This window comes from Hemiscyllium ocellatum, chromosome 42 (genome assembly GCF_020745735.1).
Source record: "Hemiscyllium ocellatum isolate sHemOce1 chromosome 42, sHemOce1.pat.X.cur, whole genome shotgun sequence".
NCBI classification, from domain to species: domain Eukaryota; kingdom Metazoa; phylum Chordata; class Chondrichthyes; order Orectolobiformes; family Hemiscylliidae; genus Hemiscyllium; species Hemiscyllium ocellatum.
Genome location: NC_083442.1, coordinates 33478851 through 33506838, shown reverse-complemented (window position 1 = coordinate 33506838; position 27988 = coordinate 33478851). Strand labels below are relative to the sequence as shown.

General features: G+C 39.5%; 1 protein-coding gene across 2 annotated transcripts in view; it reads left to right on the top strand.

Moving 5' to 3' along the window:
* The window catches only part of LOC132834659 (furin-like), a 104108-nt gene that overhangs the window by 41972 nt on the left and 34148 nt on the right, over nt 1-27988 (top strand). For both annotated transcript variants that reach the window (XM_060853593.1, XM_060853592.1), the window contains exon 2: nt 20764-20862. In XM_060853593.1, coding sequence (XP_060709576.1) covers nt 20764-20862 — 99 coding nt within the window. The remainder of the gene's footprint in view (nt 1-20763; nt 20863-27988) is intronic.

Sequence of the window (27988 nt, the reverse complement as noted above, 5' to 3'; positions counted from 1 at the left end):
AGTTGCCACAATAACTCATTGCAAGTAGCCTTTGGTCAGAGCCACAGGTGAAATACCTTTTATAAAAACAAAACTGCATCACTTCTACATTATGAAGTTGGAATGCTGCAATTGATCCCTAATCCCTTTGTATAGGGAGGCTAAGATCATTCTGGTCCCTGCTGTTTGATGCTGAGTAATTGCGAATGTGGGCGAATCACTCAATAGTTTACAGTCGTCTGACTTCACTTTTGGGCCATTTGAGTGAGCGAATCTGCTGTGGAATTGTATCCTAGGAAGTAAGGAACCATCGCAGGAGGAATGGTTAGATTATAGATTTAATGTTTCACTAGTTTCAGCAAGTTCTATGTGTAGTGTAGAATTAATTATTTATGTATCGAAAAGGCCCTTAAAACATTTTTTTCAAGTGATCAAGATTTTCACGTAATTCAAAACATTTTGTGGATAGTTATTCCTGTTTCTATCATTTAATTTAATTGTTTTGAGTGTTATTATATTGAATTTCACTGCAGAAATCTCTCATGCCTGTTATTGGCAGTGTTATGTGGTATGTATAATTTTTTTTGTATAATGTATTATCAGGATAGGGCAGATGACCTTTTTAGCACTCCTGGGTGAAATATTGGTAACATATAGCTTTACATTAATGCCATTGTGCAAGAATGGGTGGCTAGATACATTAACAAGTAGAAGGTTTTGCTGTGTAATTTGAAAAATAAACTACTTCTGAAGCTAACTTTTCATTTTGTGCATATTTTTGCACACAGGTGTTTTAATGAAAACTCTGTACAAGTTCCTCAAAATAGCAGGTGTTTTTAACTGCGAGTGTTTGCTGAAAGAATGCATTCTATTTTGGATGAGCTTTTAGTTAGCAAAAATGCTACATTTATTTTTACTTGAGTCCAATCTTTCTCCTCCTTCTCCATTGTGTTCTCCAAGCAGGGGCTACTTGCCTCCTTTGACTGTGTTGGTAACTCTTGTAACTTCTCAGTACTTTGGGCTTGATATTCTGTAACCTGTTCAAAGTTTGTGAGAAGATTTGTAGCTCGGGTGCTCGTTGTTGTGGTTCTGTTCGCCGAGCTGGGAGTTTTTGTTGCAAACGTTTTGTCCCTTTTCTAGGTGACATCCTCAGTGCTTGGGAGCCTCCTGTGAAGCGCTTCTGTGCTGATTCCCTAGACCCAATATACTGACCACTGCAGCGGACAGCAACTGACAACCGGAAGCGGCAGATTCAAACCAGTATAAATGCCGGAGGAATCAGCACAGAAGCGCTTCACAGGAGACTCCCAAGCACTGAGGATGTCACCTAGAAAGGGGACGAAACGTTTGCAACAAAAACTCGCAGCTTTGCGAACAGAACCACAACATTCTGTAACCTGCTTTGGGAAATTATGATGTGACACATGCAGTATAAATGCAAAGTGGCTGCTGATTGTTGCCCATTTGGTTGCTAGGTGCATGGTGTCTTGAATATGCATTGCAGATTCATTAGTTAGCTTCTTTAAGTCACCATCCAGTGGGGAAGCACTTTTTAGACGAGAAGAACAAATTTGAAACCAACATGTATTTATTATCTGTGGTTTTTAAAAATAATCTTTCCTGAGTTTAGATGCTTTATGACTGTGTACCTTTTTCTCCTAAATCTTCAGCATTTTAAACTCTTCAATTGTGATTTACCTAATTTTCTTAAATTCTTTTAACAACTAGCTATATGAAATGTGTGTGATGTATCTAAATTCAGTTTTAAAAAAATTTACATTGACTAAAATGATACTAAAGAAGCTATTCATTTTTATAGCTTAACTTTCAGTGTAATTTGTGTGCTGAATATTGTTTCAGTTACTTTTAGCAATATGATTAATGTTTCTGATCTTCAGAACTGTTCTTTACCTGAAAGCTTAACTCTGCTTCTGTCAAACAGATGCTGGCAGACCTCACAAGTAATCACATCATTGTTCGTTCATGGGATGTGCATGTGACTGGCTGAACCCACCACTTATTGCCATCCCTAATTAGCCAGAGGGTGGTTAAAAGTCAACCACATCACTGAGTCTGGAGTCACATGTAGGCCAGAATGGTTAGGATGGATGATTCTTTTTCCCTTCAGGACATTTAGTGAACCAGAATGTTGTTTTTTAAAATGACAGTTAAGTGGCTAAATTGCCATTAGGCTAGATTCTTAGTTCCAGTTTTTTTAAACTATTGAATTCAAATTTCACCATGTATAATGGTCAGATTTGAGCTCGTGTCTGCAGAACATAAGTTCAGGAGATTTTTACACATTTTTAATCAACCGGTTCAGGAGTGATATTACACATTTCTGGAATAAGTGGAATGGTTTTGGATTATTAGTCCAGTGCCATTGCCACCACACCTTTTTCTTAATTTAAAGTTTGCAGCATCACAGTATTTAACTATAAGTTCTTACAGCAGTATCCTTGTTTACAGTAGGCATCTCAGCTGTTTCTGCTGTAACTCATTCACAATTCTAGTTTGTGTTCCACGGGAAGCAATTTTTATGGCTATCCTTTCTCAGTAGTCCTAACTGATGTTAAACTGCATCTGTTTTAAATTTCTGTATTGCAAAATCAATCTCATCACTGTCTTAATGGTCCTGCTTTTGTAGATTTTTTTCTCATTGTCTTGGGCATTCTCTGAGATGAGGATGACTTGCTTCCAATCCGGGATCTGGTAGTGGGTTTTCCCGTGGCTAAATAGTCCAATCCTGGAGCTTCACACTTTGCCAGAGGTGGGGCAGATGGTGTTTTGAGGAGGTGGGTAGGTGGGAATCTCTAGATTCTGAGCACTCTGTGCTAATTGCTCCTGGCCTCTGTGTGCTTCACTTGATGATGTTCAAACTGGTTGTGCCTTTGCTGCTGCTTTGGTTTGTGCATTCTAGGGGAAGCAGGTCCCATGTGTTGGTAGGGATGTGGCATTTGCTTCAGGGTGTCCTTGTAGCATTTCCTCTGCCTTCCTGGTGATCGCTTACCATAGCAGAACTGAGTAGAGCAGTTGTTTGGGTCTTGTGTTGGGCATATGGTCAGTTTCAAATAAGATGTGATCTTATTATTGGCCATTCCATTTTTCTTTCTTCCTGTGCATAGGCATGGATGCCTAGAAAAATACTTCAACCAAAGAAGTGAAATTTGAAACAAACTCAGTTCAATTAGATGGCTGTCAAGGGCTAGAGCAATCTAATCCAGAGAACCAATTGTACTACACCGAACTATTGAATATTATGAAAACTAAGAAATGGGAAAACAAAATATAACTGGTAAAGTAGAAGAAAATAGAACATGTTACATTAGTGTCTGGGCTAGGTAGCTTAGGACTGTTTCCACCCTTCCATCTGGCGAAGGTGGTGCCGAAGGGTGGCATGCTCAAGTTCAAACCCGTCTGTTCAAACTTTGTTACAAAAAGTAAAGATTTTCTCAAAGTACACAAATTCCTCAATTTATCTTTATCGACCCAGGTGAACAGTAAACATGGACCAGGTTTCTGTACTTAACAGGAATTACTATTTATTGCAAATAAATGGATTCTCGATACAGGTAAGCAACTATGAACTGCTGGTTATTAGGCAAAGCACAAACCCCTTTGTAAAGCTCCTCCTACACAGATATTGAAACATGTGTTGGTGTTTTGTATGGAGGGAAAACTGGGGCGGCATCTCAATGGCCCCTGTCCACATGGTTCATTGTGACGATCCTTTTGCTTGCCAGGACTTGCTGTTCTTCGGTCTCTTTTCTCCAGGTACTTATTATTTCCTTGTAGGAAACAAAGAACAATTGGTTTACAAATTATAAAGTATCTGATTTACTGTTTAAAAGCAATTAGTGAGGGAACATAAACTAGCTTTCTTCAAGCATGAAGTATTTTCTATTGCTGAGAGATCTACCACCACCTCTTCAGGGGGTTCAAAGGTTTTTGGTAATATTGTTAATGTCCACAAGCTGTTTAGCTACCCAGAGCTCTATATGGTTGTTGGCAACCATCCACAGTTGGTTACAATTCCAAAAACTAACCAGCAACTTGTTGCCAGCCAAATCTCACTTAGTACACAGCCCCTCTGCAATCAACATTCCCCATTTTTTTGAGCAAAGCAGGGTAAGCACTACTTCCAGTAAGTTTCAGCAATTTGCTCTTTTTAAAACGTAGAGCAAGTCCCTTGCACAATCCTTGGTTTTAAAATCATTCCCTTTCCCGTTTCAGTTCACATTCAAAATGTACAGAAGACTGTCTTTGTCTTTGTTTAGGAAATAAATTGTGTAATGCCAGTAGTTGCCACTGTTGTAGCCTAACGATTCAAATGATAAATATCAAATATGGGGAAAAATAACAATACCATGTTGTATTGTTTGGGTGAAGTTTAGAATTTTATTACCTGAGCTCAAAGTAGATGTCATTTATTGCCTCTTAACCTAAAAACAGTGCTAAATTGCTCAGGATGAAAGGGAAGTGTTGAAATGCAGCTTCAGATTCCAGAGCTAATCTCTATTTGAACTGTACAATGTTTTTGCTGTCAGTTTTTGAAGGGCATGTTATGCAACCAGTGTGGCCACATGCCTGCATGTTAACCTAAAGATATGTCAACACCAGCTTGCTCAGGGTGACTGAGACAGTAAACATGAACTTTGCAGTGCTTTGCAGAATGTGTGCTTGTGCTGTTTGTTTTCTTTTTAACATGGCTTTGACCTGAAACTTGAATCTACAAATGGAAAATGTTTTTTTTAAACTTTAGCTCCAGAAAACTACAAGCCAACACTTTTTAAAAAGACACTCCAAGCACTGATTTTTAAAGAGGGTGGGGAATGAGAGAACTGCAGTCTGAATCAAATCGAAGTTCACAGGTCAGAATCTCTTAAAGGGAACAAATGTGCAGTTAAACACCATGAGCTGTCCACATGTGCTCAGAAGCCTGGCTTATCTTCCAATTTTACATATGTGGAGTTATCTCATCACCTTCCCATAATCTGATTTATTTTGATGCAATTTGTTCCTCAGTTCTTGTTCTCTGCAAAATAGTAATATTTCAGATTAAAACAAAGATCAAACTAGTTTTTATAGCTGAAATTCAGTTAGTAAGAATGTGTTTTCACTGGGATAATGAGCTTATTTTTAACAGTTAGCTTTGAAACAGTATAGATTAAAATATCTATTTTGTCAGGGGTCAGAACTTGCATGGTTCCCTTTTTGAAAAGTGTTATCTGTAACTGTGCTGATGGTTCGTTAAAACTTGAGACATACTGAGATGTTTTGTAATTTCCAGAACATAATGCAATCATGTAGTTGAGTTGTGCTGCCTTAAATATCTTAAGTTTGCATGACAATTACTCACATTTTCTCTACTTCTGTTAGTTTATTTTCATTGTCAGCATAGGCAATGGGAGAAACTGGCTGAATCTAAGGAAGTTGAATTCACTCAAACTGAAGATACCACTAACAGTACTATGTTCAGAAAGAAACATTGGACTTGGGAATTTGGTTTGCTATGTTAAAGAGACTAAATAAATGCAGTGTTGGCATAATCAATAAAAGCCCTGAAAATGCTAGCTATCGAAGTGAAAGCTTGAATGTCCTTAAAATGCACATTAGATTTGTGAAGGGGTTGTAAAAAAAACCCTAAAACATTAGGTCGGTGTTATCATAGAGACCAGTAAACTTGGAAACCAGAATCGCTTGTTCTCCTACATGTTGCTGTACCTTGCAGCACTTTAGACATTTGTTTTTTTTTCGGGCAAGCACCTATATCGGTAACTTTACTTTCTAAATGATCCAGCAGATGTGTGAAGTTGGGTTACCATCATTTAAATGCATTTGTTTACCCCACTCACGTCATTGATCTTTGCCCACAGTCTGGAGATCAGTTGAAAAGATTGGTTTTGTCATGATGTCCGTGCAAAAGCACAACCACGCTGTAACGTTGAAATCACACGATGGATATCTATTGCCAAGGCATGACTAGTTAAGTGTAAGTAAGTGGTGTGTGCGGTTGTGCAGATTTTCAAAGTTCGGCGAAGAGCTTGGGGTAAGTGAATTGAGAGGAGGGGCAGGTCACTCAAAATAAAGTTGTTTGATCAAATTAAAATTTATGTATAGTTGTAATGTGAAATTACACTTATCTGTGCAGTGTGGCCAGTGACAGCACAGGAAGTGAACAATCTGTTATTAAACATTTTTCTTTCCATTAAACACAAATGAATAAGGTTAATGACTTTTTTGAAACTTGTTTTGAAACAAATGGGTATGGATGGTGACTTGTTCAGCTCTGTGGCATGTTAAAACAAAAGTATGCACATTTATCCACAATTGATCCTAGTCTTACACTAAGCAAATTTTTTCATTTTAAGTGATAGTCAATTTTAATGTATTTGTGGTACAGTTTGACAGAGGCATGATCTCTATCATCATCTATAATCCATGTTACCAAACAATTTAAAGTGATGTAAGGTTTTGAGGATCGTACTATACATTAAGTATTCATTGGTATTGTTTTTGGGTGAAAATGTTTTTTCAGTTGAAAACATAATGTCGACAAGGGTCAGGTAAAAGTACACAATAGTACATAGAACATTACAGCGCAGTACAGGCCCTTGGGCCCTTTTATGTTGCGCCGCCCTGTAAAACTAATCTGAAGCCCATCTAACCTACACTGTGCCATTCTCATCCATAGGCCTGTCCAATGAGTAATGGCTAGATGAAGCACGGTTGGATTTTATTAGTTTGCAGGTTATACCCTCAAGGGCGGGGTGAAGCTTCTAAGGAATTCTGTGTGTTCACAAGTGAGGGAGAATGACATTAAGAAAGGTAGTTCAAGTTGGTGACAGAAGTTTTGGTTATACAGTAGCACCTCGACGTACGAACTTAATCCGTTCCGGGACCCGGTTTGCGAACTGAATCAATTTTTCCCATTGTTCGGATAGCGTAAGAATGCTTGGACGTAGCAACGAACGCTGTTCACAGTGCACGCACCAAAGACAAACTGAATGAGATCATGCGGGCCTGAGAGCTTTTGAGTTCAACAAGCATGTAGCAAAGCAGAACAATGAAACCACGTGGTAACACGCGGGCTTTTTGCGTTCGTACCTTGAATTTCGTACGTACATTGAAGCAAAAGTTTACGTACAATCCTGTTCATAAACCATTTTGTTCGTGAACGGGGTCGTTCGTATGTCGAGGCCATACTGTAGTCTGAAAGGCTAAAAGATTTTGCATTTAACAATCTTCAGTTTGTAGAACTTTTCTTTTTGTCATGCAGATGCAGCTAATTAAAATTGATCGGTAAAATAGACTATTAGCAATGCTATTATGCAAACCTGTGATGCATGCAGGTGGTAATGTCTTGTTCAGTGACAAAAATGGACTAAGTAAGGTCTTGCTATTTGTGTTAATTTAATGTTGAGTTGGACTTGATGTAACCACGAACTATGTGCTGCAGCCTGAGTTCAGGGAAATGCAAGTACAGGTATATAATTCCTTACCCGAAATCCTTGGTCAGTTGTTTTGCGGAATTTGGAATTTTTCAGATTTTGGAATAACTGACATTTTCACTGTGAAATGAAACAAAACCTAACAGCAGACCCATGTGTGAATAGTACGAGTGTTGAGACACAGTTGAAGCCTGCCAGTGTTGGGCCACGCCGCCACATCACACCTGAGTGGCGTGTTTCAAGTGGCTGTGGTGTTGGGTCACCTGCTTGCACGCCAAAATGATGTTCCATATTCCACGACAAACTTTTGGAGCTTTTCGGTTTTCAGAATTTCGGATGAGGATTGTGTACTTAGTGATGTTGTATAGATATTGTTAAAAGTCCATTACATTGCATGTTTTCATTGCATCAGTTTAGGTCCACATATGTAATAACTGATTTCAAATTGTCCAAAAGTTAGTGGGACTCAGTCACACCATTTCTAATGTGCACAGACATGTCTGAAAATGTAGCTAGTGCTGCATTTTCCTATATAAAGAAAATCTGAGAAAATTGATCATCATCATTTTATAAGCCCATGAACAGAATGATTAAGAAGTACAAAGCTGAGAACTTAACGTGGCAGAGCTGGCATCACTGCTGTTCTGTATAAAGCATAGCAGCCCTACATCCTCACCCCAGTCTTCCAATTATTCAAGAATATAGAAAATTCATAGCTTTATGTCCCTTGCAGTGTTGGGGGAGCACCAGCCCAAAGGTATCTCTGGATGAATTTCTCATGTCTTGTTTCGAATACATGTCATGATGCCAAAGTTATTCATGGCCTGGTTGAGGCTTGTTAAAGTAAATTGATAAACACTGAAAATTAATAGTATATCCTGATATCTCATTCTTTCTCCTGTTTTCTTCTTTTCCTCCTCCCGTTCCTGTTACTTCATGCAGTATGCTCTTAATGTAAATGCCATTCCTTTGATCTTTGAATAGCATTTCTGCTAAAACTTCTGCATTGCTTGCCTATTTTTCAACTTCATTGCACCAAAATAGGGTTCAAGTCTCACATACAGAATGGTGAAGTTCTCCTTAGTTCGCTTGTCAGTGAATGTTAAGCACCTTAGGCTGTATATCCCAGAAGAGGCTGGAAAAGGTATACTGTAGTTGACCTTATGATATCTGTGCAGACTTATTCTGGCCACTTGTGCATTCTAAATAATTTAACCACAATTCACGGCTGTGCCTTAGGGTGCCTAGAACTCCCAATTCTGGAATTCCTCTTCTACACCTCTCCACTTTCAGTTGTTGTTATCTCATTTAAGATGTTCCTGAAAAATTTAACATTTTGACAATGCCTTTGGTCATCTGATCTAGTATCTCCATGTATGACTTGCTGTCAAACTTTATAATGTACCTGTGAGAAGCCTTGGGATTTTCCTTTGTTAAAAGGTGCAGGATAAATAAAAACAATAGCTGTTACTTGAGTGTCAACATGTACACTTTTGTCTGTGGTCACTGGACAGTGATTATGAGCAGGAACTCTGGCTAATTTACTCCCAGCGACAGTGGCAACACCATACATCATCCAACATGGGATCAGGAAACTGAGACCAGAATTTCAACTTTGGACCTTCTTAGCAGTGAACCGAGAGGCAAGCTTCCAAGTTTCATGAGTTTGTTTCCGTTTCAAGAAAGAATTCTGTGCAAATGACGCTAGGTAAAAAAATGAAAATATTGAGGAAATAAGAATCAGCAGTCAGTTAAATGTGCAAAATTTGGACAAAAAGATTTTCACTCCAAGGAATTAATCCTTCACCTTGATGCATGCTTACAGAAATGAGAGTTCTGATTTCTGACATCAGAAAAGCAAATATAATAATTGAGAAGGAAGACCAAAGTTGTTCAGACCTGAACAGTGGGCTAAAACATGGGTTGTGGGTGAAGAAGGGTTGTGCAATGAAATAGACTTGGCGTCCAATTGCAAAATTATAATTGTCAGCCACTTAGCGCTTGATTTCCCAACTTACCATTTTTAAGACTAATACTTCCTGTGCTAAACTTAGATGATTCCTGAGGCCCATAACAATACTTTCAAAAAAACTAACAAAGGAGAGGTGGAGATAATCTGGTTAGATGACAATCCTGAATGTTAAAAGTCTCAGAAGCAATGAAAGATTGAATAAATGGAAGGATTTGAGGCCAGACCAAAGAATTGTATGCTGAAGGAGAGAGAATTAGTCGTAGAGAAGTACAGCATGAAAACAGATCCTTTGGACCAACTCATTCGTGCTGACTAGATATCCTAAATTAATCTAGTCCCATTTGCCAGCACTTGGCCCATATCCCTCACAACTGTTCTTATTATTATATGCATCCAGATGCCTTTTAACCACTTCCTTTGGCAGCTCATTCCATACATGCACCATCCTCTGCATGAAAAAGTTGCCCCTTACGTTCCTTTTTAAATATTTCCCCCCTCACTCTAAACCTATGTCCTCTAGTTCTGGACCCCAACCCACCTTGTCTAATTATCCTATCCATGTCCCCCTCAATTTTATAACCTCTATAAAGTCACCCCTCGGCCTCTGACACTCCAGGGAAAACAGCCCCAGCATATTCAGCGTCTCCCCACAGCTCAAATCCTCCAAACCTGGTAACATCCTTGTAAATCTTTTTTGAACCCTTTCAAGTTTGTTTAATTTTGTGTTGGAGCAACTTGGCAATTAAAGGTCTATTCTGCTCAGGTGGTTAATGAATTGTAAGCTTACTATATAACTTGATTTTTTCCTTTACATTAAAAGTCCAGTTGCAATCTTTTAAATTTCTGTTCATTCTTTGTGAGTGCTTTATAAAATATTTCCTGAATAAACAGAGCAATTGAAAGTGTTGATAAGCGAAGATCACAATTACAGTATCTTATGCATTTGGAATAGTGGAAAAGAATTTGCAAAATTTGTTTATAACTAATTAAAAAAACATTTGACATCTGATATTGAACACATTAATTTGGCTCTGGCTATAGCTGTAGATCTTAACTCTTGAAAAAGTTAACAGTGAGAAAAGCATATCAAGTGAAGTAACCACTTGTAGTTTGGAATAGGAAAATAGTTGATCAATTTGAAATTCAATCTTAACTTTCAGTTCAATTTCAGAAGGGAAAGGCTCAACAAAACAAAACTAGCAATAATTTGACAGATTCTGTCAGAGGTTATGTAATAGCAAGTGTGGAAAAGAACTGGTGCCATAGGCAATTCTGTGCTCCAATAGAAGGTGAGTGCTATCTGGACGGAATTAAGAGCTTTGGCTCGCTTCTAACTACCCCACCTGATCTGGTTGTTGGTGCATCTATGAACTGGATTCCAAAGTATTGTCCATTTCTCAATGCTACCTCGTCTTCCTTGCATTTAATTCACAAATGCTTTCCGTTTACAATAAAATGTTAATCCAAACCCTTAACTGTCTGCCTGAGAGATGCTGCACTGTACACTGTAATAGTAATATCTTCCCCTGTGACGCCCTAGGTATGTGTTCACATGATTGTACAGTTTTTTTTCCAAGGAAACTAATCGGTAGTCTCACAAAATGTCACATCCTTTAGAAATTTCTTGAGCTTTTAATCTTTTAAAGCAACAGTTGGCTACACTTCAAATACAAGACCATCTCATTTGAAATAAATGCATTGTATGAATTATAAACAAGTTAGACAAGCCTCTGACAAGGTATCAGTCTTTGAGTGAAAAAGACATGGGTTCATTCTATATTCTCAAGTCTATCTATTTTCCCTTTTTACTCTGTACACTGAATTTTCTCTCTCACATAGCTGCTTTCTATACCCTCTGTTTAGAAATGAAGATTTAGTTCAGTGTGCTCTTTTCTAGCTCGTTATTTTCAAGGACCTTTTAAAATTTCCTCCCACAATTGTCTTGCTTTCATTTGTCGTGTTGTGCTTGCTCAGTTGGTGGTGGCGCTCATAAATCAGAGGTCAAGCCCCACTTGAGATTCATGTTTCAGGGCAAGTTCTGCTTTATCACATGTCAAATATTTATTAGAAATCACATCTGCCAGCACCATAAGAATGTTAAAGATACCATGGTCCTACTTGAAGAGGAGCACGACATTGGATTTTCTAGCTTCTAAATGACATGGACAATACTGTGTCAATTGGCAAGATTCATTAAACAAGGTTTTTGTTGAAGAAACAGTTTTTTTTCCGTCCCAGGTCTGAATAATGATGTAAATCCTATTTAGTGAGCAGCATGGCATATCAACATTTACATCTACTAGTACTTTATTAATTTCTGACTTGAAAGTCACTGCAGTTATCTCAGCTAGTGTGCTGCATGCTCCTCCAGGCCTCTGGCTTGGCCAGCATTCTCCAGTATTTATGGGTAAAGTCTATGGGCAGAGACCATTACACTACCTGTCCACAGAAGTCAGCATTGGATATCTACTGGCTTCACCATGTTGGAGAGCTGCATAATCAGGGATTTAGTTATTCATCAGTTGAGACTATCCCTCCTCAGTTGTTTGGTGGGGGGTGGAATTTTAAGATGTTTCAGTTCTATTGATCTGGAGACTTTCAATTCTGACAGTCTGGAGACTTCATTAATGAAATAATTGCTCTGCTGCTAAGATGACTATTCATCCAACATGAACCGCCCAGTGGCCTCTGGCAATCTCTTTCTGTATGATAAAACTCAATTTTGTTATTTCAGCAATTGATATCCCAGGTAATTGAGAATCTTTAAATCACATGCTCACTTGGAGAAACTGCGTAGGTTCACTGCTTAAAATGGTTTTGCTGCTTGCTTTTTTTAAAAAAAATCACCTTCACTGAACTGAAAAGTAAAATCTATTTTTCCGCTCCTTTTTGAAACCAGGTTGCCTATTAACAACAATACATGCATCATGTGTCATAGTAGGCCTAATTTGTAAATTACAACCTTGAGAGAGATTTCAGACTTGCTAACTGGCAAATTTAATTGAAAGTTATATTAAAAAAATGTAATTAACTAAGGTCCAGATTGTCTTTGTCCTTAGTAATCGTGGTATATTTTTGGCTAAATGTGCAGATTGTTTAATTTCCCAGCCTGATATTGAACTTGAAGCTTTTTTTGTAGTGGAGCATTGATGAAGGTGGTTTGAATCAGTGGCTCATTAAAGTAGATTCACAGCTGCAATTGGTTTCATAATTTAGGAAAATGTATTTGAGAAGTTACGATCTCCTGGAGTTTATGGAATCTCTTTATTTCACCATATTGATTTTGTTTGAATTTTTTGTTTGAAAGTTGCCTTGTGGGTTTATTGCAACAATGTGGAGCAATGAGTTCCAAATGCAGCCAGCAGCGCAAATGCTGCAGGCTGGCGCAGTGCACTGTGCAGAGTCCAATCAAACGCTGGAGTCACAGGCCTAGATCCTGGTATAACCAATAATTTACATACATGTATAGATCTACCTTTGTACCATAAGTAGTTCAATAATATGAACAAGCCGACATATCTACTAAATTAGTGTACAGTAATGAATACAATTTAGGTATTATGGGAATTGAGAAAATTGAGGCCTGTAAACATTGTTGTTGACAAATTATTCTGAACCTGAGGCTTGTATTTGAGACCAACTCTGTGTGCTGTTGCTTATGACAATGCCTTCTCATCTAAAGTTGAAATAAATTTACAATAAATATACATAAATATGTATATAACTTCTAAAGAAACTGTATTTGAACTGTGCTGGTCATGCTAAGTGAGTGCCAGAGTGCCGAACTATTTGACTCAAAGAATCGCTTTCAAAGCATAATTATGGTTTTTAGGTAGGGAAACACTAACCAGTTTGTGCACTGAGAGTTCACAAGTGACATGTTGGCTGTATGACTAGTTAGTGTATTTGCAGATAATTGTTGAATTAATTTTGGAAAAATACTGGGGGGGGGGATATCTTTTAAAAGCTTCAAGGTGGGCAATTTGAATTATGGTGTCTATGCCAATGCAGTCTTACTTTGTATGACACTAATCTTAGATTATGTATTCTAGTCCTGGCGAGAAGCTCCCACTTGGAGGCAATGGTTCTACCTCCCAGATGCTGTAATTCTTATTCCTTAACATAGAATTCTTGGTTTTCTAAATGGATAATCAAGTTAACTGTTCATACTTTCCCATAATCAAGAATTAACTGTTAAAAAGGCTGGAGGGGGATGTTTAACTTAGAGTCTAAAATTGCATTTTAGCTCTACTGGGCGGAAACCTGTGTGGGTTGGGGATGAAAACGTTAAATGTGGGAGGTGATATGCATTTTTAAATCAAATAGATCCACAAAAGGTAATGATGGGTGATTTAAGATTAAATAATGCAAAACAAATGGGCATTGGTGGGTCCCAAGAGTTATTTCACTCCAAAGCAAACATGTTAACTTCAAACCTTCAATAACATGTTTGTAATCCATCTCTGTTCATCAACTACTTGTAAATCTTAAACCTTTCCAAAGATGGCTGATTATATACAGTTTGTCTAAAAGCATGATTTTTTAATAGAAACTCAATTTTTCTACCCAAATTTTTATTTAAGGTATTTACATCAACTACATAATTATTGTAAATTTGAAGCCTAATGTGTTGCCAAAATAGCCATCAGATTTTAAAATTTATTGCTAACATTCAACATCTCTTGCTGACTACATTTAAAAACTGCTAATGCTTCAATTTTTCTAAAGTTGTTCACTATATAAACTGATATAGACCAATGTAGCATTTCAATACTTCAACTGTTTGCATTTTAAATGGTAGCTTCAAAATGTTAGGATTTTTTCCTAACTTCAAATGACACATTTTGGAACTTGAATCTATTCATGTGTCTGCTTTTTTTAAAAAAACACATTTGCTAAGATTACTAAACTGAATGAAGTTGACTGAAGTGTTTGTTTAGAAGTTATTTTAATTAGGAAAATTAGTACAATCAACAATTGTCGTGAAATAGGCTGTGTACATAGAGAGCACTGGAAGAACAATGAGCTAGTCTTACAAATGAGGGCTTCTGATAACATTTTCTTCCTGGTCTTAGTTGCTGTGTGTTCAAACAGTGTAGCCCTAAATTCTGGAATACCTTTTTTCCCCCCTTTCTCTCCTTGAAGGCCCTCCTGAAAATTCTACCTTTGCCCATGCTTTTGGTTGCCAAGGATAATAGCTTCTCCGTACATGTTGAATTGTTTCAAAATGCTCTTGTGAAGTGCCTTTAGTTTTTTTTATTATGTTGTGTGCTGTTTAAATGTATATTGTTGCTATTTAAAACAAAATATTGTTACTGCTTTGAATTTATTATAAAAAAATAAAAATCCAAGAAGTTATAACTGCTGGTTGCAGGTGCCATTTGATCCTACTCTCATTTAGGATCAATATGTGCAAAGTGTTGCTTGCATGTACAATTAATGTATGTAAAGTATTCTATCTCATGTTTCTACATGTACTTGAAACTTGCATGACATCATTTAGGCCTGTCAAGTCTTGTTAATTTAGTGGGAAAATTAGTTCTCCTTTTTAGATTTAAAATGTGTTGTGTTCTGCTGACTATACCACAAGTGCTGTGTAACTTCAGTTGAGGAACAGAAGATGTACAAGTGTTGGAGACAGGGAAGAGCCTTGAGGCTGCTTTCCTTCTGAATGTTTGGTCTGAGATATGAGAAAATACAGAAGTAATTTGGGTGGCACGGTGGCACAGTGGTTAGCACTGCTGCCTCACAGCGCCTGTAGACCTGGGGTTCAATTCCCGACTCAGGCGACTGACTGTGTGGAGTTTGCACGTTCTCCCCGTGTCTGCGTGGGTTTCCTCCGGGTGCTCCGGTTTCCTCCCACAGTCACAAAGATGTGCGGGTCAGGTGAATTGGCCATGCTAAATTGCCCGTAGTGTTAGGTAAGGGGTAAATGTAGGGGTATGGGTGGGTTGCGCTTCGGCGGGTCGGTGTGGACTTGTTGGGCCGAAGGGCCTGTTTCCACACTAAGTCTAATCTAATTGAGGATTTCATCTTTAAAAGGATGATATAGATATTTGAGCATACGTCTGGATATTTTAAAGAAATTTAGTAGATTAGGGGTTGGATGTTCAGAATAATGAAACTTTTTTTTTCAGTCTGCTGTCAGGCAGCCATGTTTATGGAAGGGGCTTTCAGGGAGAAAGTAGGAGTCAAGAAACCTATAGAGAATTACTCTGGATATAGTAAGGGTGGGGGCAAGGGCTGAACATTTTCACCTGCAATTGTGCAAATTGTGATGTGATTTCTGTCTTTAATGGAGAATAAAGCAGGTACAACTCTATATATTTGATCTAACACTGACATTGACAGCTCTACATTATTGCTCACATTGAATCCTTGCTCATCACTCCACAGTTTCCATTGCATGCATGTTATCTATTAAAAAGTTTAAACCCTTAATTACACATGCTAATTAAACACTTTGCTTGCAACTGAATATAACTCCTTTTTGCCCTAAATATGCTACTAGAGATAGAATTACTGCAAGGTCATTTTGTAAGTTCTGTGAATCTAATTGTTGCAAATTTCATAAATTCTAAGAATATTGTGTAGTAAGGGTTTTTAAAAATTTAATCAGCCTGTTTAGGAATGTTATTACACACCTTTTTTGCAACAGCTGAGATTGAACCTGGGTCTCCAAATCCAGGGGTAGGGACACTATCACTGTGCCACACTGGCCCTTCAGTAGAGTTTACCTTTATAAAAAAATTAAAGCCCCCTGTATGGCTCAGACATTTCCCAATGTGGTCAGGGTCTATTCCAGTGCCTCGGATGCTGCCATAACCTGCTGCGTTTTTTTCAGAACCACACTCTCGACTCTATTCCAGTGCCACTTTCCCAAAAAAGTGATAATGCAATTTTATTTATTCAACTTTTTCAATTTGAGGTTTATTAGATACTTCAGTTCAATGCGAATGCTGAATTGTAAAGTGCTGTCAGGCTGTAAAAATAGTTTGAATCAGTGAAGGGCTGAGTAATTGTCCAGCCACTTCATATTTTAAGTGTTAGAGTCAGCTGCAGACCATCACAACATTGTTTCTGATATCATTGTGAATCACTTACACCCATATAAAGCCAGAATCTTTAGCTCACTATCCATGTATATAGTAAATGCTAACCCCTGACAAACTAATTGAATCATTTCATTCAATTCATATTGTAAATCCTACTCAAGTGTTGTCTTTGGGTTTTCACACACTCTTCCCTTGATGCTGCCTGCCTTCCGTGAGGCTGTTAGTCATACTGGATAGGATCTAGCATAATGCACGTTGGTTGTCTTCTGGGTTTGCACCCCAGTCGCAATTCTTCACTGGGAAATGCTTCAGCTGGACTATCAGGCAGGTTGGTGAACGTCTTTCCTGCTGCTAAATATTTAGGCACCTAATTTATTTATTAATGCATTCTGTTTTGTTAACACTGCATAGTAAAAAATGAGGTCTGCAGATGCTGGAGATCACAGCTGCAAATGTGTTGCTGGTCAAAGCACAGCAGGTTAGGCAGCATCTCAGGAATAGAGAATTCGACGTTTCGAGCATAAGCCCTTCATCAGGAATAAGAGAGAGAGAGCCAAGCCGGCTGAGATAAAAGGTAGGGAGGAGGGACTAGGGGGAGGGGCGATGGAGGTGGGATAGGTGGAAGGAGGTCAAGGTGAGGGTGATAGGCCGGAGTGGGGTGGGGGCGGAGAGGTCAGGAAGAGGATTGCAGGTTAGGAGGGCGGTGCTGAGTTGAGGGAACCGACTGAGACAAGGTGGGGGGAGGGGAAATGAGGAAGCTGGAGAAATCTGAATTCATACCTTGTGGTTGGAGGGTTCCCAGGCAGAAGATGAGGCGCTCCTCCTCCAGCCGTCGTGTAGTTGTGTTCTGCCGGTGGAGGAGTCCAAGGACCTGCATGTCCTCGGTGGAGTGGGAGGGGGAGTTAAAGTGTTGAGCCACGGGGTGATTGGGTTGGTTGGTTCGGGCGGCCCAGAGGTGTTCTCTGAAGCGTTCCGCAAGTAAGCGGCCTGTCTCACCAATATAGAGGAGGCCACATCGGGTGCAGCGGATGCAATAGATGATGTGTGTGGAGGTACAGGTGAACTTGTGGCGGATATGGAAGGATCCCTTGGGGCCTTGGAGGGAAGTGAGTGTGGAGGTGTGGGCGCAAGTTTTACATTTCCTGCGGTTGCAGGGGAAGGTGCCGGGGGTGGAGGTTGGGTTGGTGGGGGGTGTGGATCTGACAAGGGAGTCACGAAGGGAGTGGTCCTTGCGGAACGCTGATAGGGGAGGGGAGGGAAATATATCCTTGGTGGTGCTTTAACACTGCATATTCAACAAAGTGCAGTTTTTCAAGAGAGATTTTACTGGCTGTACACATGGCAAAGAGCTCAAAAGTATTTGGTAACTAGCGTATTTGGGAGAACTTGTAATATGCAGGAATATATGCAGACAAGACACCAAGGTAACTGTACTAAGAAATAGGTAACATACAAATGTGAATCTGAGTGCAGAGTATGTTTTTTGTTTGGGGGTGAGGCATGGAGAGTTGTGATTAGCATAAGGTTGAATTCAAATTCACTTTTGTTCCCCCATTCTTGAAAGATATAGGGGCCAATTGCTGATATTACCCCAGTAGGTATCTGTTAACTCAAACACTTTTAATTTAACCTGAAACATTTCCATCTAATATGGTTCTGTTACAGCATATGTACTAACTAAACCATCGAAGGAAACCTGTTGAAATGGCTTGGTGTGTATAAAAAATGAACCTCTGTGCACATGTATGTATATTTTTTAAAGCAGTATTTGTTGCTTGTCTGGTTTACTATGCCATTTATAAACTGATCAAGTAGAAACATATTTGATTATCCAGGAACTCTGTTGGATCCAAGCTGATTCATGCCTGTTTTATGCCTTCCAGTTATGTCCAGCTGTTTTTACACAAGCTCATTAGTTTTATCTCTACTTGGAGGGGAAAAGGCACCATTTTGAAAAACAGTCTATCAGCTCCTTAATTTGGCAGAAATCCATATATATCTTACCCAGTTCAATTTCAAATCTGTTATTTCGGTTGATCTTTGGCCCCTCAAATGTACCCCATTATTCAGTAAGGTCATGGCTGATTTTGACCCAAACCTGAACTCCTTTTTTGTGTTAGTTCATCATAGCTACTGACTCCCTGATATTTCACAAATCTTAGTGATCTCCTCTTTAAATATACTCTCTGCTCCACCTTCTACAACTGTCTGGGATAGAGAATTCCAAACATTTGCTACCTGCTAAGAGAAGAAATTTCTATGCATCTTGGTTTTAAATGCACGTTCCCTTGTTCTGTAACCATGCTCCCTCCGAGTTTGAGAAACCCCATTCGTGGAAACATCTCAATACGAACCCTGTCGAACCCCTTCAGAATCATGTATGCTTCATTAAGATCACCTGTCATTCTTCTCAACACACTCTAGCAAATAAAAGCCTAATCCATTTAACTGTATTTGATAAATCAACCCTGGCATCCCAGGAATCAGCGAATCTATTTTGAACTGCCTCTATGTCAGCGCATCCATTCTCCACTAGACAGGGTGGGCAGGAAGAAACTTATCCCCTTAACGGAAGGATTGATGACCAAGGATCGAGATTAAAATTAAGGTACGGGGCAGAAGAGATCGAGGACCTGAGGAAAATGTTTTCAACCTTCGGAGTGTTGGGAATCTGGAACTCAATGACAGCGAAGGTTATAAATGCAGAAATCCTCATCATTTAAGGAATATTTAAACATGCATAAGTGGTTATTTTTGACTACATAGGCTGAAGACGATACAACTCTATGGGTACACTCTACTCCAGATTCTGCCTGATTGACACCGTGTAGAGTTTTAAAAAGACTTTTCCCTATTTTTAAGCTCCAAACCTTTTATCAATAAATTCCATTTGTCTTTATTGTTTCCTGTACTTCCATGCTAACTTTGTGTTTGTGCACAAAAAATTCTGATCCTTGCATATTTTTGGGAAGTCTTCCCATTTAACTAAGTCTTCCTTTTGATTCTGTATACCAAAGCACGTGACTTAGCACTTCCTGACATTAAGCACCAGTTGTCAAATTGTTTGCCCACTTAACTTGTGGGGTTGCAGATTTAGGGTTATAGTTATAATTATCCTTATAATTTTAACCTGTGGAGAGAAACGGTACTGGTTGGGTTTGAATAAAGTAAGGATCGGATGAGGGTTGCTGTGAATCTCTTGATAGTCGAATAACCTGCCACCCTTACTGCAGCAACAAATTGGCTGCTCGAATGATGTACCCATCACAATAGTTGTGGACTTCACCAAGTGAGGGAAAGGTTTGCTGTGTGTGTCAGAAAGTTTAAGATGACTGACTATATTCTGAAAAAAATTCCTGCATGTTAAGTGTATTGTGATTTGGTAAATTTTACAATTGGGCATTTGGAAACTACACAGTGTAAATATAAATCTCAGAAACAAAAATGTAAAAGTAAGCAGTCTTATCTAAGACTGAGATGAGAAGAGTTTTTTTTAAAAACAGACGTTGACAATCTGTGGAATGTTCTACCCCAGAGAGAAGTGGAACCTGGGTCATTGAATAATTTTAAGGTAAGGACAAATGATTAACAAGGGAGCCTTAGAATATCAGAGGTGTCCAGGAAATTGGACTTTGGCTGCAATCAGATCAATAATGATCTTATTGAATAGTGCAGTAGGCTTGAGGGGCGAACTGGTCTGTTCCTTATTCTTGTGTTTGTATGTGTCATCATAAAATTTAAACTCGTATTCTGTAAGATTACAAGTTTGCTTTGAAGACTCAACTTTATGGTACTGCAACCATGTGTAGCACCCATATTGTTCTGAATAAGATCAACTAACTCAGCTGAAATCAAATTGTTATCAGCACAGTTTCATTTATGTACAGTGTTAAGGTAATAAAATGTCTCCGGTTTCTTCACAGAAAAATTATAAGGCAAAAATATACTGAGCCAAATTCAGAGATATCAGGGCAGATGGCCAAAACTTTGGTAGTTAGTTTTAAGAAGCAACTTAAAATAGGAGGGAGAGACTGAGGTTTAGGAAGGGCATTCCAGAGATTAGACCCTTGGCAGCTGATGCTACAGCTGCCACTGATGAAGTAATTAGGATTGGGGTTGCTCAAAAGGCTACAGTTAAAGGAAGGCTGAGATCTTTGTTGTGACTCTGAAGGAGTCTTATGCCTTGTGTATTACACAAAAACATGCTTTTTCTTCTTCAGGAACATTCCTTTCGTTTGACTTAATAGGCGTGATATTTTTAATATTTATTGTATGTGCTAATAAGCCTTGTGTTTCTGTTCTGCAGATTTTTGATGATTATTATCATTTTCGGCATATGGGCGTGACGAAACGATCATTGACTCAACATGTGCATCATCAGAATAAACTGCGACAGGATCCTCAGGTATGTTCAGGATCAGGCTTGAATTGCAGTGAATTCTCCTACAGTGAAATACACCTCAGCAATCAGTAGAAATGGCAATTTTTGACTATAGGTTGTACTGCTATAATGTGCATTTTGTCGGCGTGAATTGACTAGCATGATTGATGAATTATGAACATTGTTTGGATAATGTGAACTTTCGACTGAACAGGTAGTGATTTTTCTATTAGCGATCTTCTAGAGTCCGATTTTCTATAGTAGTTTTCCATAACGTGAGGTTGCAGAGGAACACAACTGTTGTGTTATAGCAGAACAACCTATATCTTGAAAAATAGCTTTTGCTGAAAGATTGTTTCTGAGTTACATGAAAGCATAAATAATCAGTATGACAAAAGAGAATAACTTGGTTTACCAGCCTTTATTTTCAATTAATGACAGTGGGTCGACAATGATAATGCAGTGGATACAATTTATCTGAAGTATCAAAAGACCTTCGATAATCTTCCCCTAAATTGACTAATTAATAAGCTCAGCATATGTACTTAAAATCCCTGAATTAGTCGGTCCGATTATTCATTTCAGAAGCCTAATTTTTTGGTGCCTTGAACTGGATTTACTAGCTCTAATTGCCAGACTGGTTTTGGTGTCTGAGACCTGCTAACTGTCATTCAGAACCTGAAGTCAGTTATAGAGGAAAAACAAAATTCAGCTTGGGAATATATGAGCTGGATGAGTGGTGCTGGAAGAATACAGTAATTCAGGCAGCATCCGAGGAGCAGTAAAATCGACGTTTCGGGCTAAAGCCCTCCTGATGAAGGGTTTTTGCCCGAAACGTCGATTTTACTGCTCCTCGGATGCTGCATGAACTGCTGTGTTCTTCTAGCACCACTCTAATCCAGACTCTGGTTTCCAGCATCTTCAGTCATTTGTTTTTACCTTATTTTTGAGCTGAACCTACTGAGCTTGTTTGTTTCTTTTGGGTGGGACCAAGATTGTATGTGCAGGAGTGCAGACAAACAAGAAGCTCGGATTCCACTCCTGTGCTAATTCCTCAGATTCCATTGAGAAGCAGAAGAGAATCTTGAAACTTCTATTTTAGTAGCACCAGTTGTTATACACTGAGCTTTCAAGGTGATGATGTAGTCTTCAAAGTGCATTTCTTCCAACTTCTGTTCTTTTTTTTTTAAACAGTACTGGACTAATTGTGAACACTGAATCTGAATTCTGCTTGTGCATTTAAGTTTCTGATCAAAGCTTGTGGACGTGTATCCAATATCTGCAGGCTTAACACACTATATTCTGACATCAGTCCATTTCATGTACAATTTAATTTGAAATGCAGGCTGGCAGTGCAGGTTTTTCAACCTTGGGTATAGAACTGCTTGAGCAGAGTTGTAAATCCTAGTACTCTCTGTCTGGTTCGCATTGAAAGCAGCCATTTAACCAGTTGTATCTTGAGCATGTTGAACATATAGGGATGGATGTTCTCAACCACATAACCGTCAAAGAAAGATTATTCTGGGATGTTCAGATTGAATGTAGGTAAACATTTTATCCCTTTTGAGAGAAATAACCACTTTGCAAGTTTAGCCCATGTATAGTACCTTTTTCTTAGAAAATGTGCTGTATTGAGGTTTTATGGAGAATACAATAGTTCATTTGAAGGTTCGCAACAATTTAGTATGTGAATAAGATTTTGAGCCCTGCCTTATTTGGGCAATAAGACTGAAGACCTGCACCTCAGAATTGGTCATGCCCCTTGGAGAAAGTGAGGATTGCAGATGCTGGAGATCAGAGCTGAAAAATGTGTTGCTGGAAAAGCGCAGCAGGTCAGGCAGCATCCAAGGAGCAGGAGAATCGATGTTTCGGGCATGAGCTCTTCTTCAGGCATGCCCCTAGCCAAGTTGTTTCAGTACAGCGTTAACACCAGCATCTCCCTGGCTATGTGGAAAATTGCCTATGTCCTATGTATGTAAACAGGACAAATCCAACCAAACCAATTATCTCCCTATCAGTGAATGTTTAATGGGCAGTCAAGCAATGGAAAGGACCTTCGACCATGCCAGTGAGCGAATCAAACAGTGGTAAGGGAATAATTGCATTGACACTAAGTTGGGTTCCAGGCCCACCAAGCACCTGATCTCAATCCAGCCTTACTAAAACATGGACCAAAGGACTGAGGTGAGAGTGACTGCCCTTGCCTAAAAGCAGTACTTGAATGAGTTTGGCATTGAGGAGTCCTAATAAATCTGGAATTGCTGGGAGAAACTGCCTACTTGTTGAAATCCTATCCATCTCAAAGGAAAATGTCATTTCTGAGGTCAATAATCTCAATCCCAGCATGTCACTACATGAATTCCTCAAAGGTAACGTTCTCAGCTCAACTGTCTTCAGCTCATTCAGTAATTACCTTCCTTAAATCATAAAATGAGAAGTTAGGGATGTTTGTAGGTGGTTGCACAATGCCCCTCATCAGTTGTACCTTCGCAGACCCTAGAGCCGTCTGTGTTAAAATGCAGTAAAACCTGGACAAGGTTCAGGCTTGGGCAGATTTTTGCTGACAAGTGCCAGGCAATCATCACCTCCAAGAGAATCTAACCATTAACCTTTTAATGGTAGTGTCATTAAAAAGGCAGTTAATCCCAAGTATCAGCATTCTAATCAGAAACTGAAATGGCACATACCTGTGTCTACAATAACAGGTCAGAAGCTGGGAATTCTGTGCGATTAACTCTCCTCCTGACTTCTCAATCTTCATCTACAAGGCATAAGTCAAAAGTGTGATGGAATACTGTCCATTTGTCTGTATGGGTGCAGCTCCAACAATACTCAAACTCTCCACCATCCAGCACAAAGCAATTCACTTGATTTCCCCCCTCACTTCCGACTAGAGCCCCAAAGGATCTTTTCACATCGGCAGAGATTTTCCTGCACACCAACCCACCTCATCTACTGCATCTGTTGCTCTTGATATGTGGTCTCCTCAACAATGGTGAGACAGGACGCCAATTTGCGGAGCGTTTCAGGGAACATCTCTGGGGGACACGCACCACACAACCCCACCACCCTGTGGCTGACCACTTCAACTCCCCCATCCCACTACCCAAGGACATGCACGTCCTGAGCTGCCTCCAGCAACAAATCAAAGCCACCCACCAACTGGAGGAAAAATTATTCACCTTCCACCTTGGAACCCTTCAACAACACAACAGCATCATCAATCTCACTAGTTTCCAAATCTTGCCCCTCCCAAACCACTCTCTTCACCTGTCCTACCTGTCCATCTTCCTCCCACCTATCTGTGCACACTCCTCACTGACCTATCACAATTACCTCCCTCCTGCATCCACTTATTGCCTTCCCCACATGCCCAACCCCATCCCCATATTTGTTTCTCATCCTCCTTATCCCTCCACATTCCTGATGATGGGCTTATGCCTGAACCATCAGCATTGCTGCTCCTTGAATGCTGCCTGACATGCTGTGCTTTTCCAGTGCCACTCTTTCAACTCTGATTCTGAGGCACCTGCCGTCCTCATTTTCTACTGTGCACTTGATTGGCACTTTATCCTCCACCATCAACGTTTTCTCCCTCTACCACTGATGCACAATGGCAATAGTGTCTACCATTTACAAGATGCTCAGTAGCAGCTCACCGAGATTCTTTTGATACCACCTTCCAAACCTGCAAGCTGCTGCACCAAGAAGTATAAAGCCAGCAGATATTGGCTATGCAACTACTTGCAAGTTCCTCTGCAAGGAAAGCACCATCCTGACTTGGAAACATATCAGTGTTCCTTTAATGTTCCTGGGTCAAAATTCTAGAACTCACTTTCTAACCAAAATATGAGCATTCTTCTACCACATGGACTGGTGATTCAGAAAGGTGATGCTAAAGCACCATTTCCAGTTGTAAATGAAATGCTGACATAGCTAGTGAATCCACGTTCAGTGTAAAAGAATTTATATTTAATAAAATTATCTAAAACAGCCTAGAGGATTTGGAAGTTGCCAGGTACAGTTCTTGGCCTCCGGTGGGTTAACCATTGTCAGCTGATAACATCATTGGTACATTTGCTCAATGAGAGGTGAATAGGAAATAGTGAGGCACCTCACTACACACCATCTTACTGAATATGACTTGTCCCTTAAAGGGATAGTCTGTCAACACTTAAAAATTTCCACCTGCAAGAGATACTGGAGGGGAATATTTTGAATTGAAATCCTAAAAAGCGATGGTACTTTGAGAAGCTTCTGTGACTTCTTAGCTTTGTTTTGCATTTTCAAAAAAATTTCCGAGTATTATAATTCAATTAAGCAGGGCGTTTAATAAATTAATAGAGGAAGCACAGCACGGACTTGGGTTGAACTTTGATTAAATAACAAAGGCAATGGGTTTATTTCCTTTGGAGTAAACCAACAGGATGCAGCTGGCAAAGACAAACAATACATAGAAAACATTTGAAAACACTCAACCTGGGATTTGTGAAATATTCCCACGCAAAGAGGCAAGTCATGCCAGTTGCATTGTTTTTGCTCCACAGTTTGATAAATATAAAAGGAGTTTGTGTTTACTGAATATTCTATAACCTTCAGTCTTTGCAGCATTGTGTATTCTTTTTAATCAAGCAAATGATCTTAATTCTTTTTAATTAAGCAAATCAGGGACAGATGAGCTAATTTTCTTATTCAGTTGGTGCAACCTGCAGCTGTGGTTTGACACAGGTGCTGACCTCTCCCTCTTTCTTTCAGTTCTACATTGAGGAAAGGTGTAACTGCAACTGCTTTTCCAGCTGATGAAATGCTGTCTATTTTAACAGTATGTGTGGTGTAAAGACTGCTTAATTATGATCATTGGGGTAGTGCGAACAGCTGCTGAAAACATGCACATAACTTCCATGAGAGTTCACGCTGAGGAATTGTTTCACTCCAATTTCTCCAATGTGGACGTTGCCAATCCTTTGTATTCTTAGAAGTTTCAATAACGAACCTCCTTTCCAATAATCTCGGCCAGTCATAGAGCATGGAAACAGACCTTTCGGTGCAACTCGCCCATGCCGACCAGATGTCCCAATCCAATCTAGTCTCATTTGCCAGCAGCAGGCCCATATTCCTTCAAACCCTTCCTCTTCTTATACCTATCCAGATGCCTTTTAAATGTTGCAATTGTACCAGCCTCCACCACTTCCTCTGGCAGCTCATTCCTTACACTCATCACCCTCTGCATGGAAAAGTTGCCCCTTAGGTCTCTTTTGTATCCTTCCCCTCTCACCCTAAACCTATGCCCTCTAGTTCTGGACGACTCCACCCCAGTGAAAAGACATTGTCTACTTATCCTATCCATGCCCCTCATGATTTTATAAACCTCCATAAGGTGACTCCTCAGCCTCTTAAGCTCCAGGGAAAACAGCCCCAGCCTGTTCAGCCTCTCCCTGTAGCTCAAGTCCTCCAATCCTGGCAACACTCTTGTAAATCTTTTCTGAACCCTTTCAAGTTTCACAACATTCACAACATCCTTCCAAAAGGAAGGAGACCAGAATTACACGTAATACTCCAAAAGTGGCCTAATCAATGTCTTGTACAGCCGCAACATGACCTCCCAACTCCCTTACTCAATACTCGGACCAATACTGGAAAGCATACCAAACGCCGCCTTCACTATCCTACCTATCTGCGACTCTACTTTCACGGAACTATGAACTTGCACTCCAAGGTTTCTTTGTTCACCAACACTCCTTAGGACCTGACCATTAAGTGCTGCTTTCCCAAAATGCAGCACCTCTCATTTATCTAAATTAAACTCCATTTAGTACTCCTCAGCCCATTGGCCCATCTGATGAAGATCCCGTTGTACTCTGAAGTAATCTCCTTTGCTTTTTACTACATCTCCAATTTTGGTGTCATCAGCAAACTTACTAACTATTCCTCTTATGCTCACATTCAAATTATTAATATATAAATGATGAACAAATAACCCTTTTTAAAACTATCTGCAGTAATATTAATTATAAAATATTAACATAGAAAAGAAAGTCAACGCAACTTTTTTCCAATGCTGCTCTGGTTTTTTTCCACCGCAAGTTACCACAAGAATCTTCCAGTTCAAGGAGACACCAAGATGATTTTGGAGGACTGATGCTTGGATGTTAGATTTTAGGAGCCTGTTCTATTGGATAAAACCTGAGTGAAGCTGGGGCAATTCAATCTCCAAGGAGAGTCTGAAGTAATTTTAGCTCGAGAATAAAAACGTGCTAAATGTGCTCATGAGGTACCTATGTAAAACTGTGAATTTAATACACAATTATGGTACTAACTGCTGTCTTACCATAATTTGAGACTGCTTGCAGGTATTAAACCAGAAGTACAGATTTGCCACTTGAGTAGAAAAATAGGTGGAGTCAACTTCACCTAAGGCAATCCGTTGTTATCCTTGATAATATTATTGTGTACTTGTTCAATCATTTGAGTTGACTGATAACAAATACAGTGTGATGACCAGACTCTGACATTTGGGGCAGCTGGTGCTTCAAGGGTTGGATAGATTGGTTGTTTTGTGCTCCTGATCCCTCTATTTCACTTCTGCATTTCATCAGCAAATCTTGTTCAGACCCCTCTGTTTTGGTTGCTCCAAAAGCAGTGCTGTCCATGAGTCTGAGAGATGTGCAACCTCTTATCAAGGTAATTTAGGACTTTGCTGATGCATTTCCTGTATCTCAGGTTTTCCTGTTCTTGAAGGTAGATATAGGCCATGAAGTTCACCATTATCCCTTTTTTGTAGGTGTGTGGTATGCTGGCTGACATGTGGCATCAAGTTTCAGGATGGAGGGAGGACATGCCACCAATTATAGAGTCATAGAGATGTACAGCATGGAAACAGACCATTTGGTTCAACCCTCGTCCATGCCGACCAGATATCCCAACCCAATCTAATCCCACCTGCCTGCACCTGACCTGTATCCCTCCAAACCCTTCCTATTCATAGACCCATCCAGACACCTTTTAAATGTTGCAATTGTACCAGCCTCCGCCACTTCCTCTGGCAGCTATTTCCATACACGTGCCACCCTCTGTGTGAAAATGTTGCCCCTTAGGTCCCTTTCCCCTCTCACCCTATGCCCTCTATTTCTGGACTCCACCCAGGGAAAAG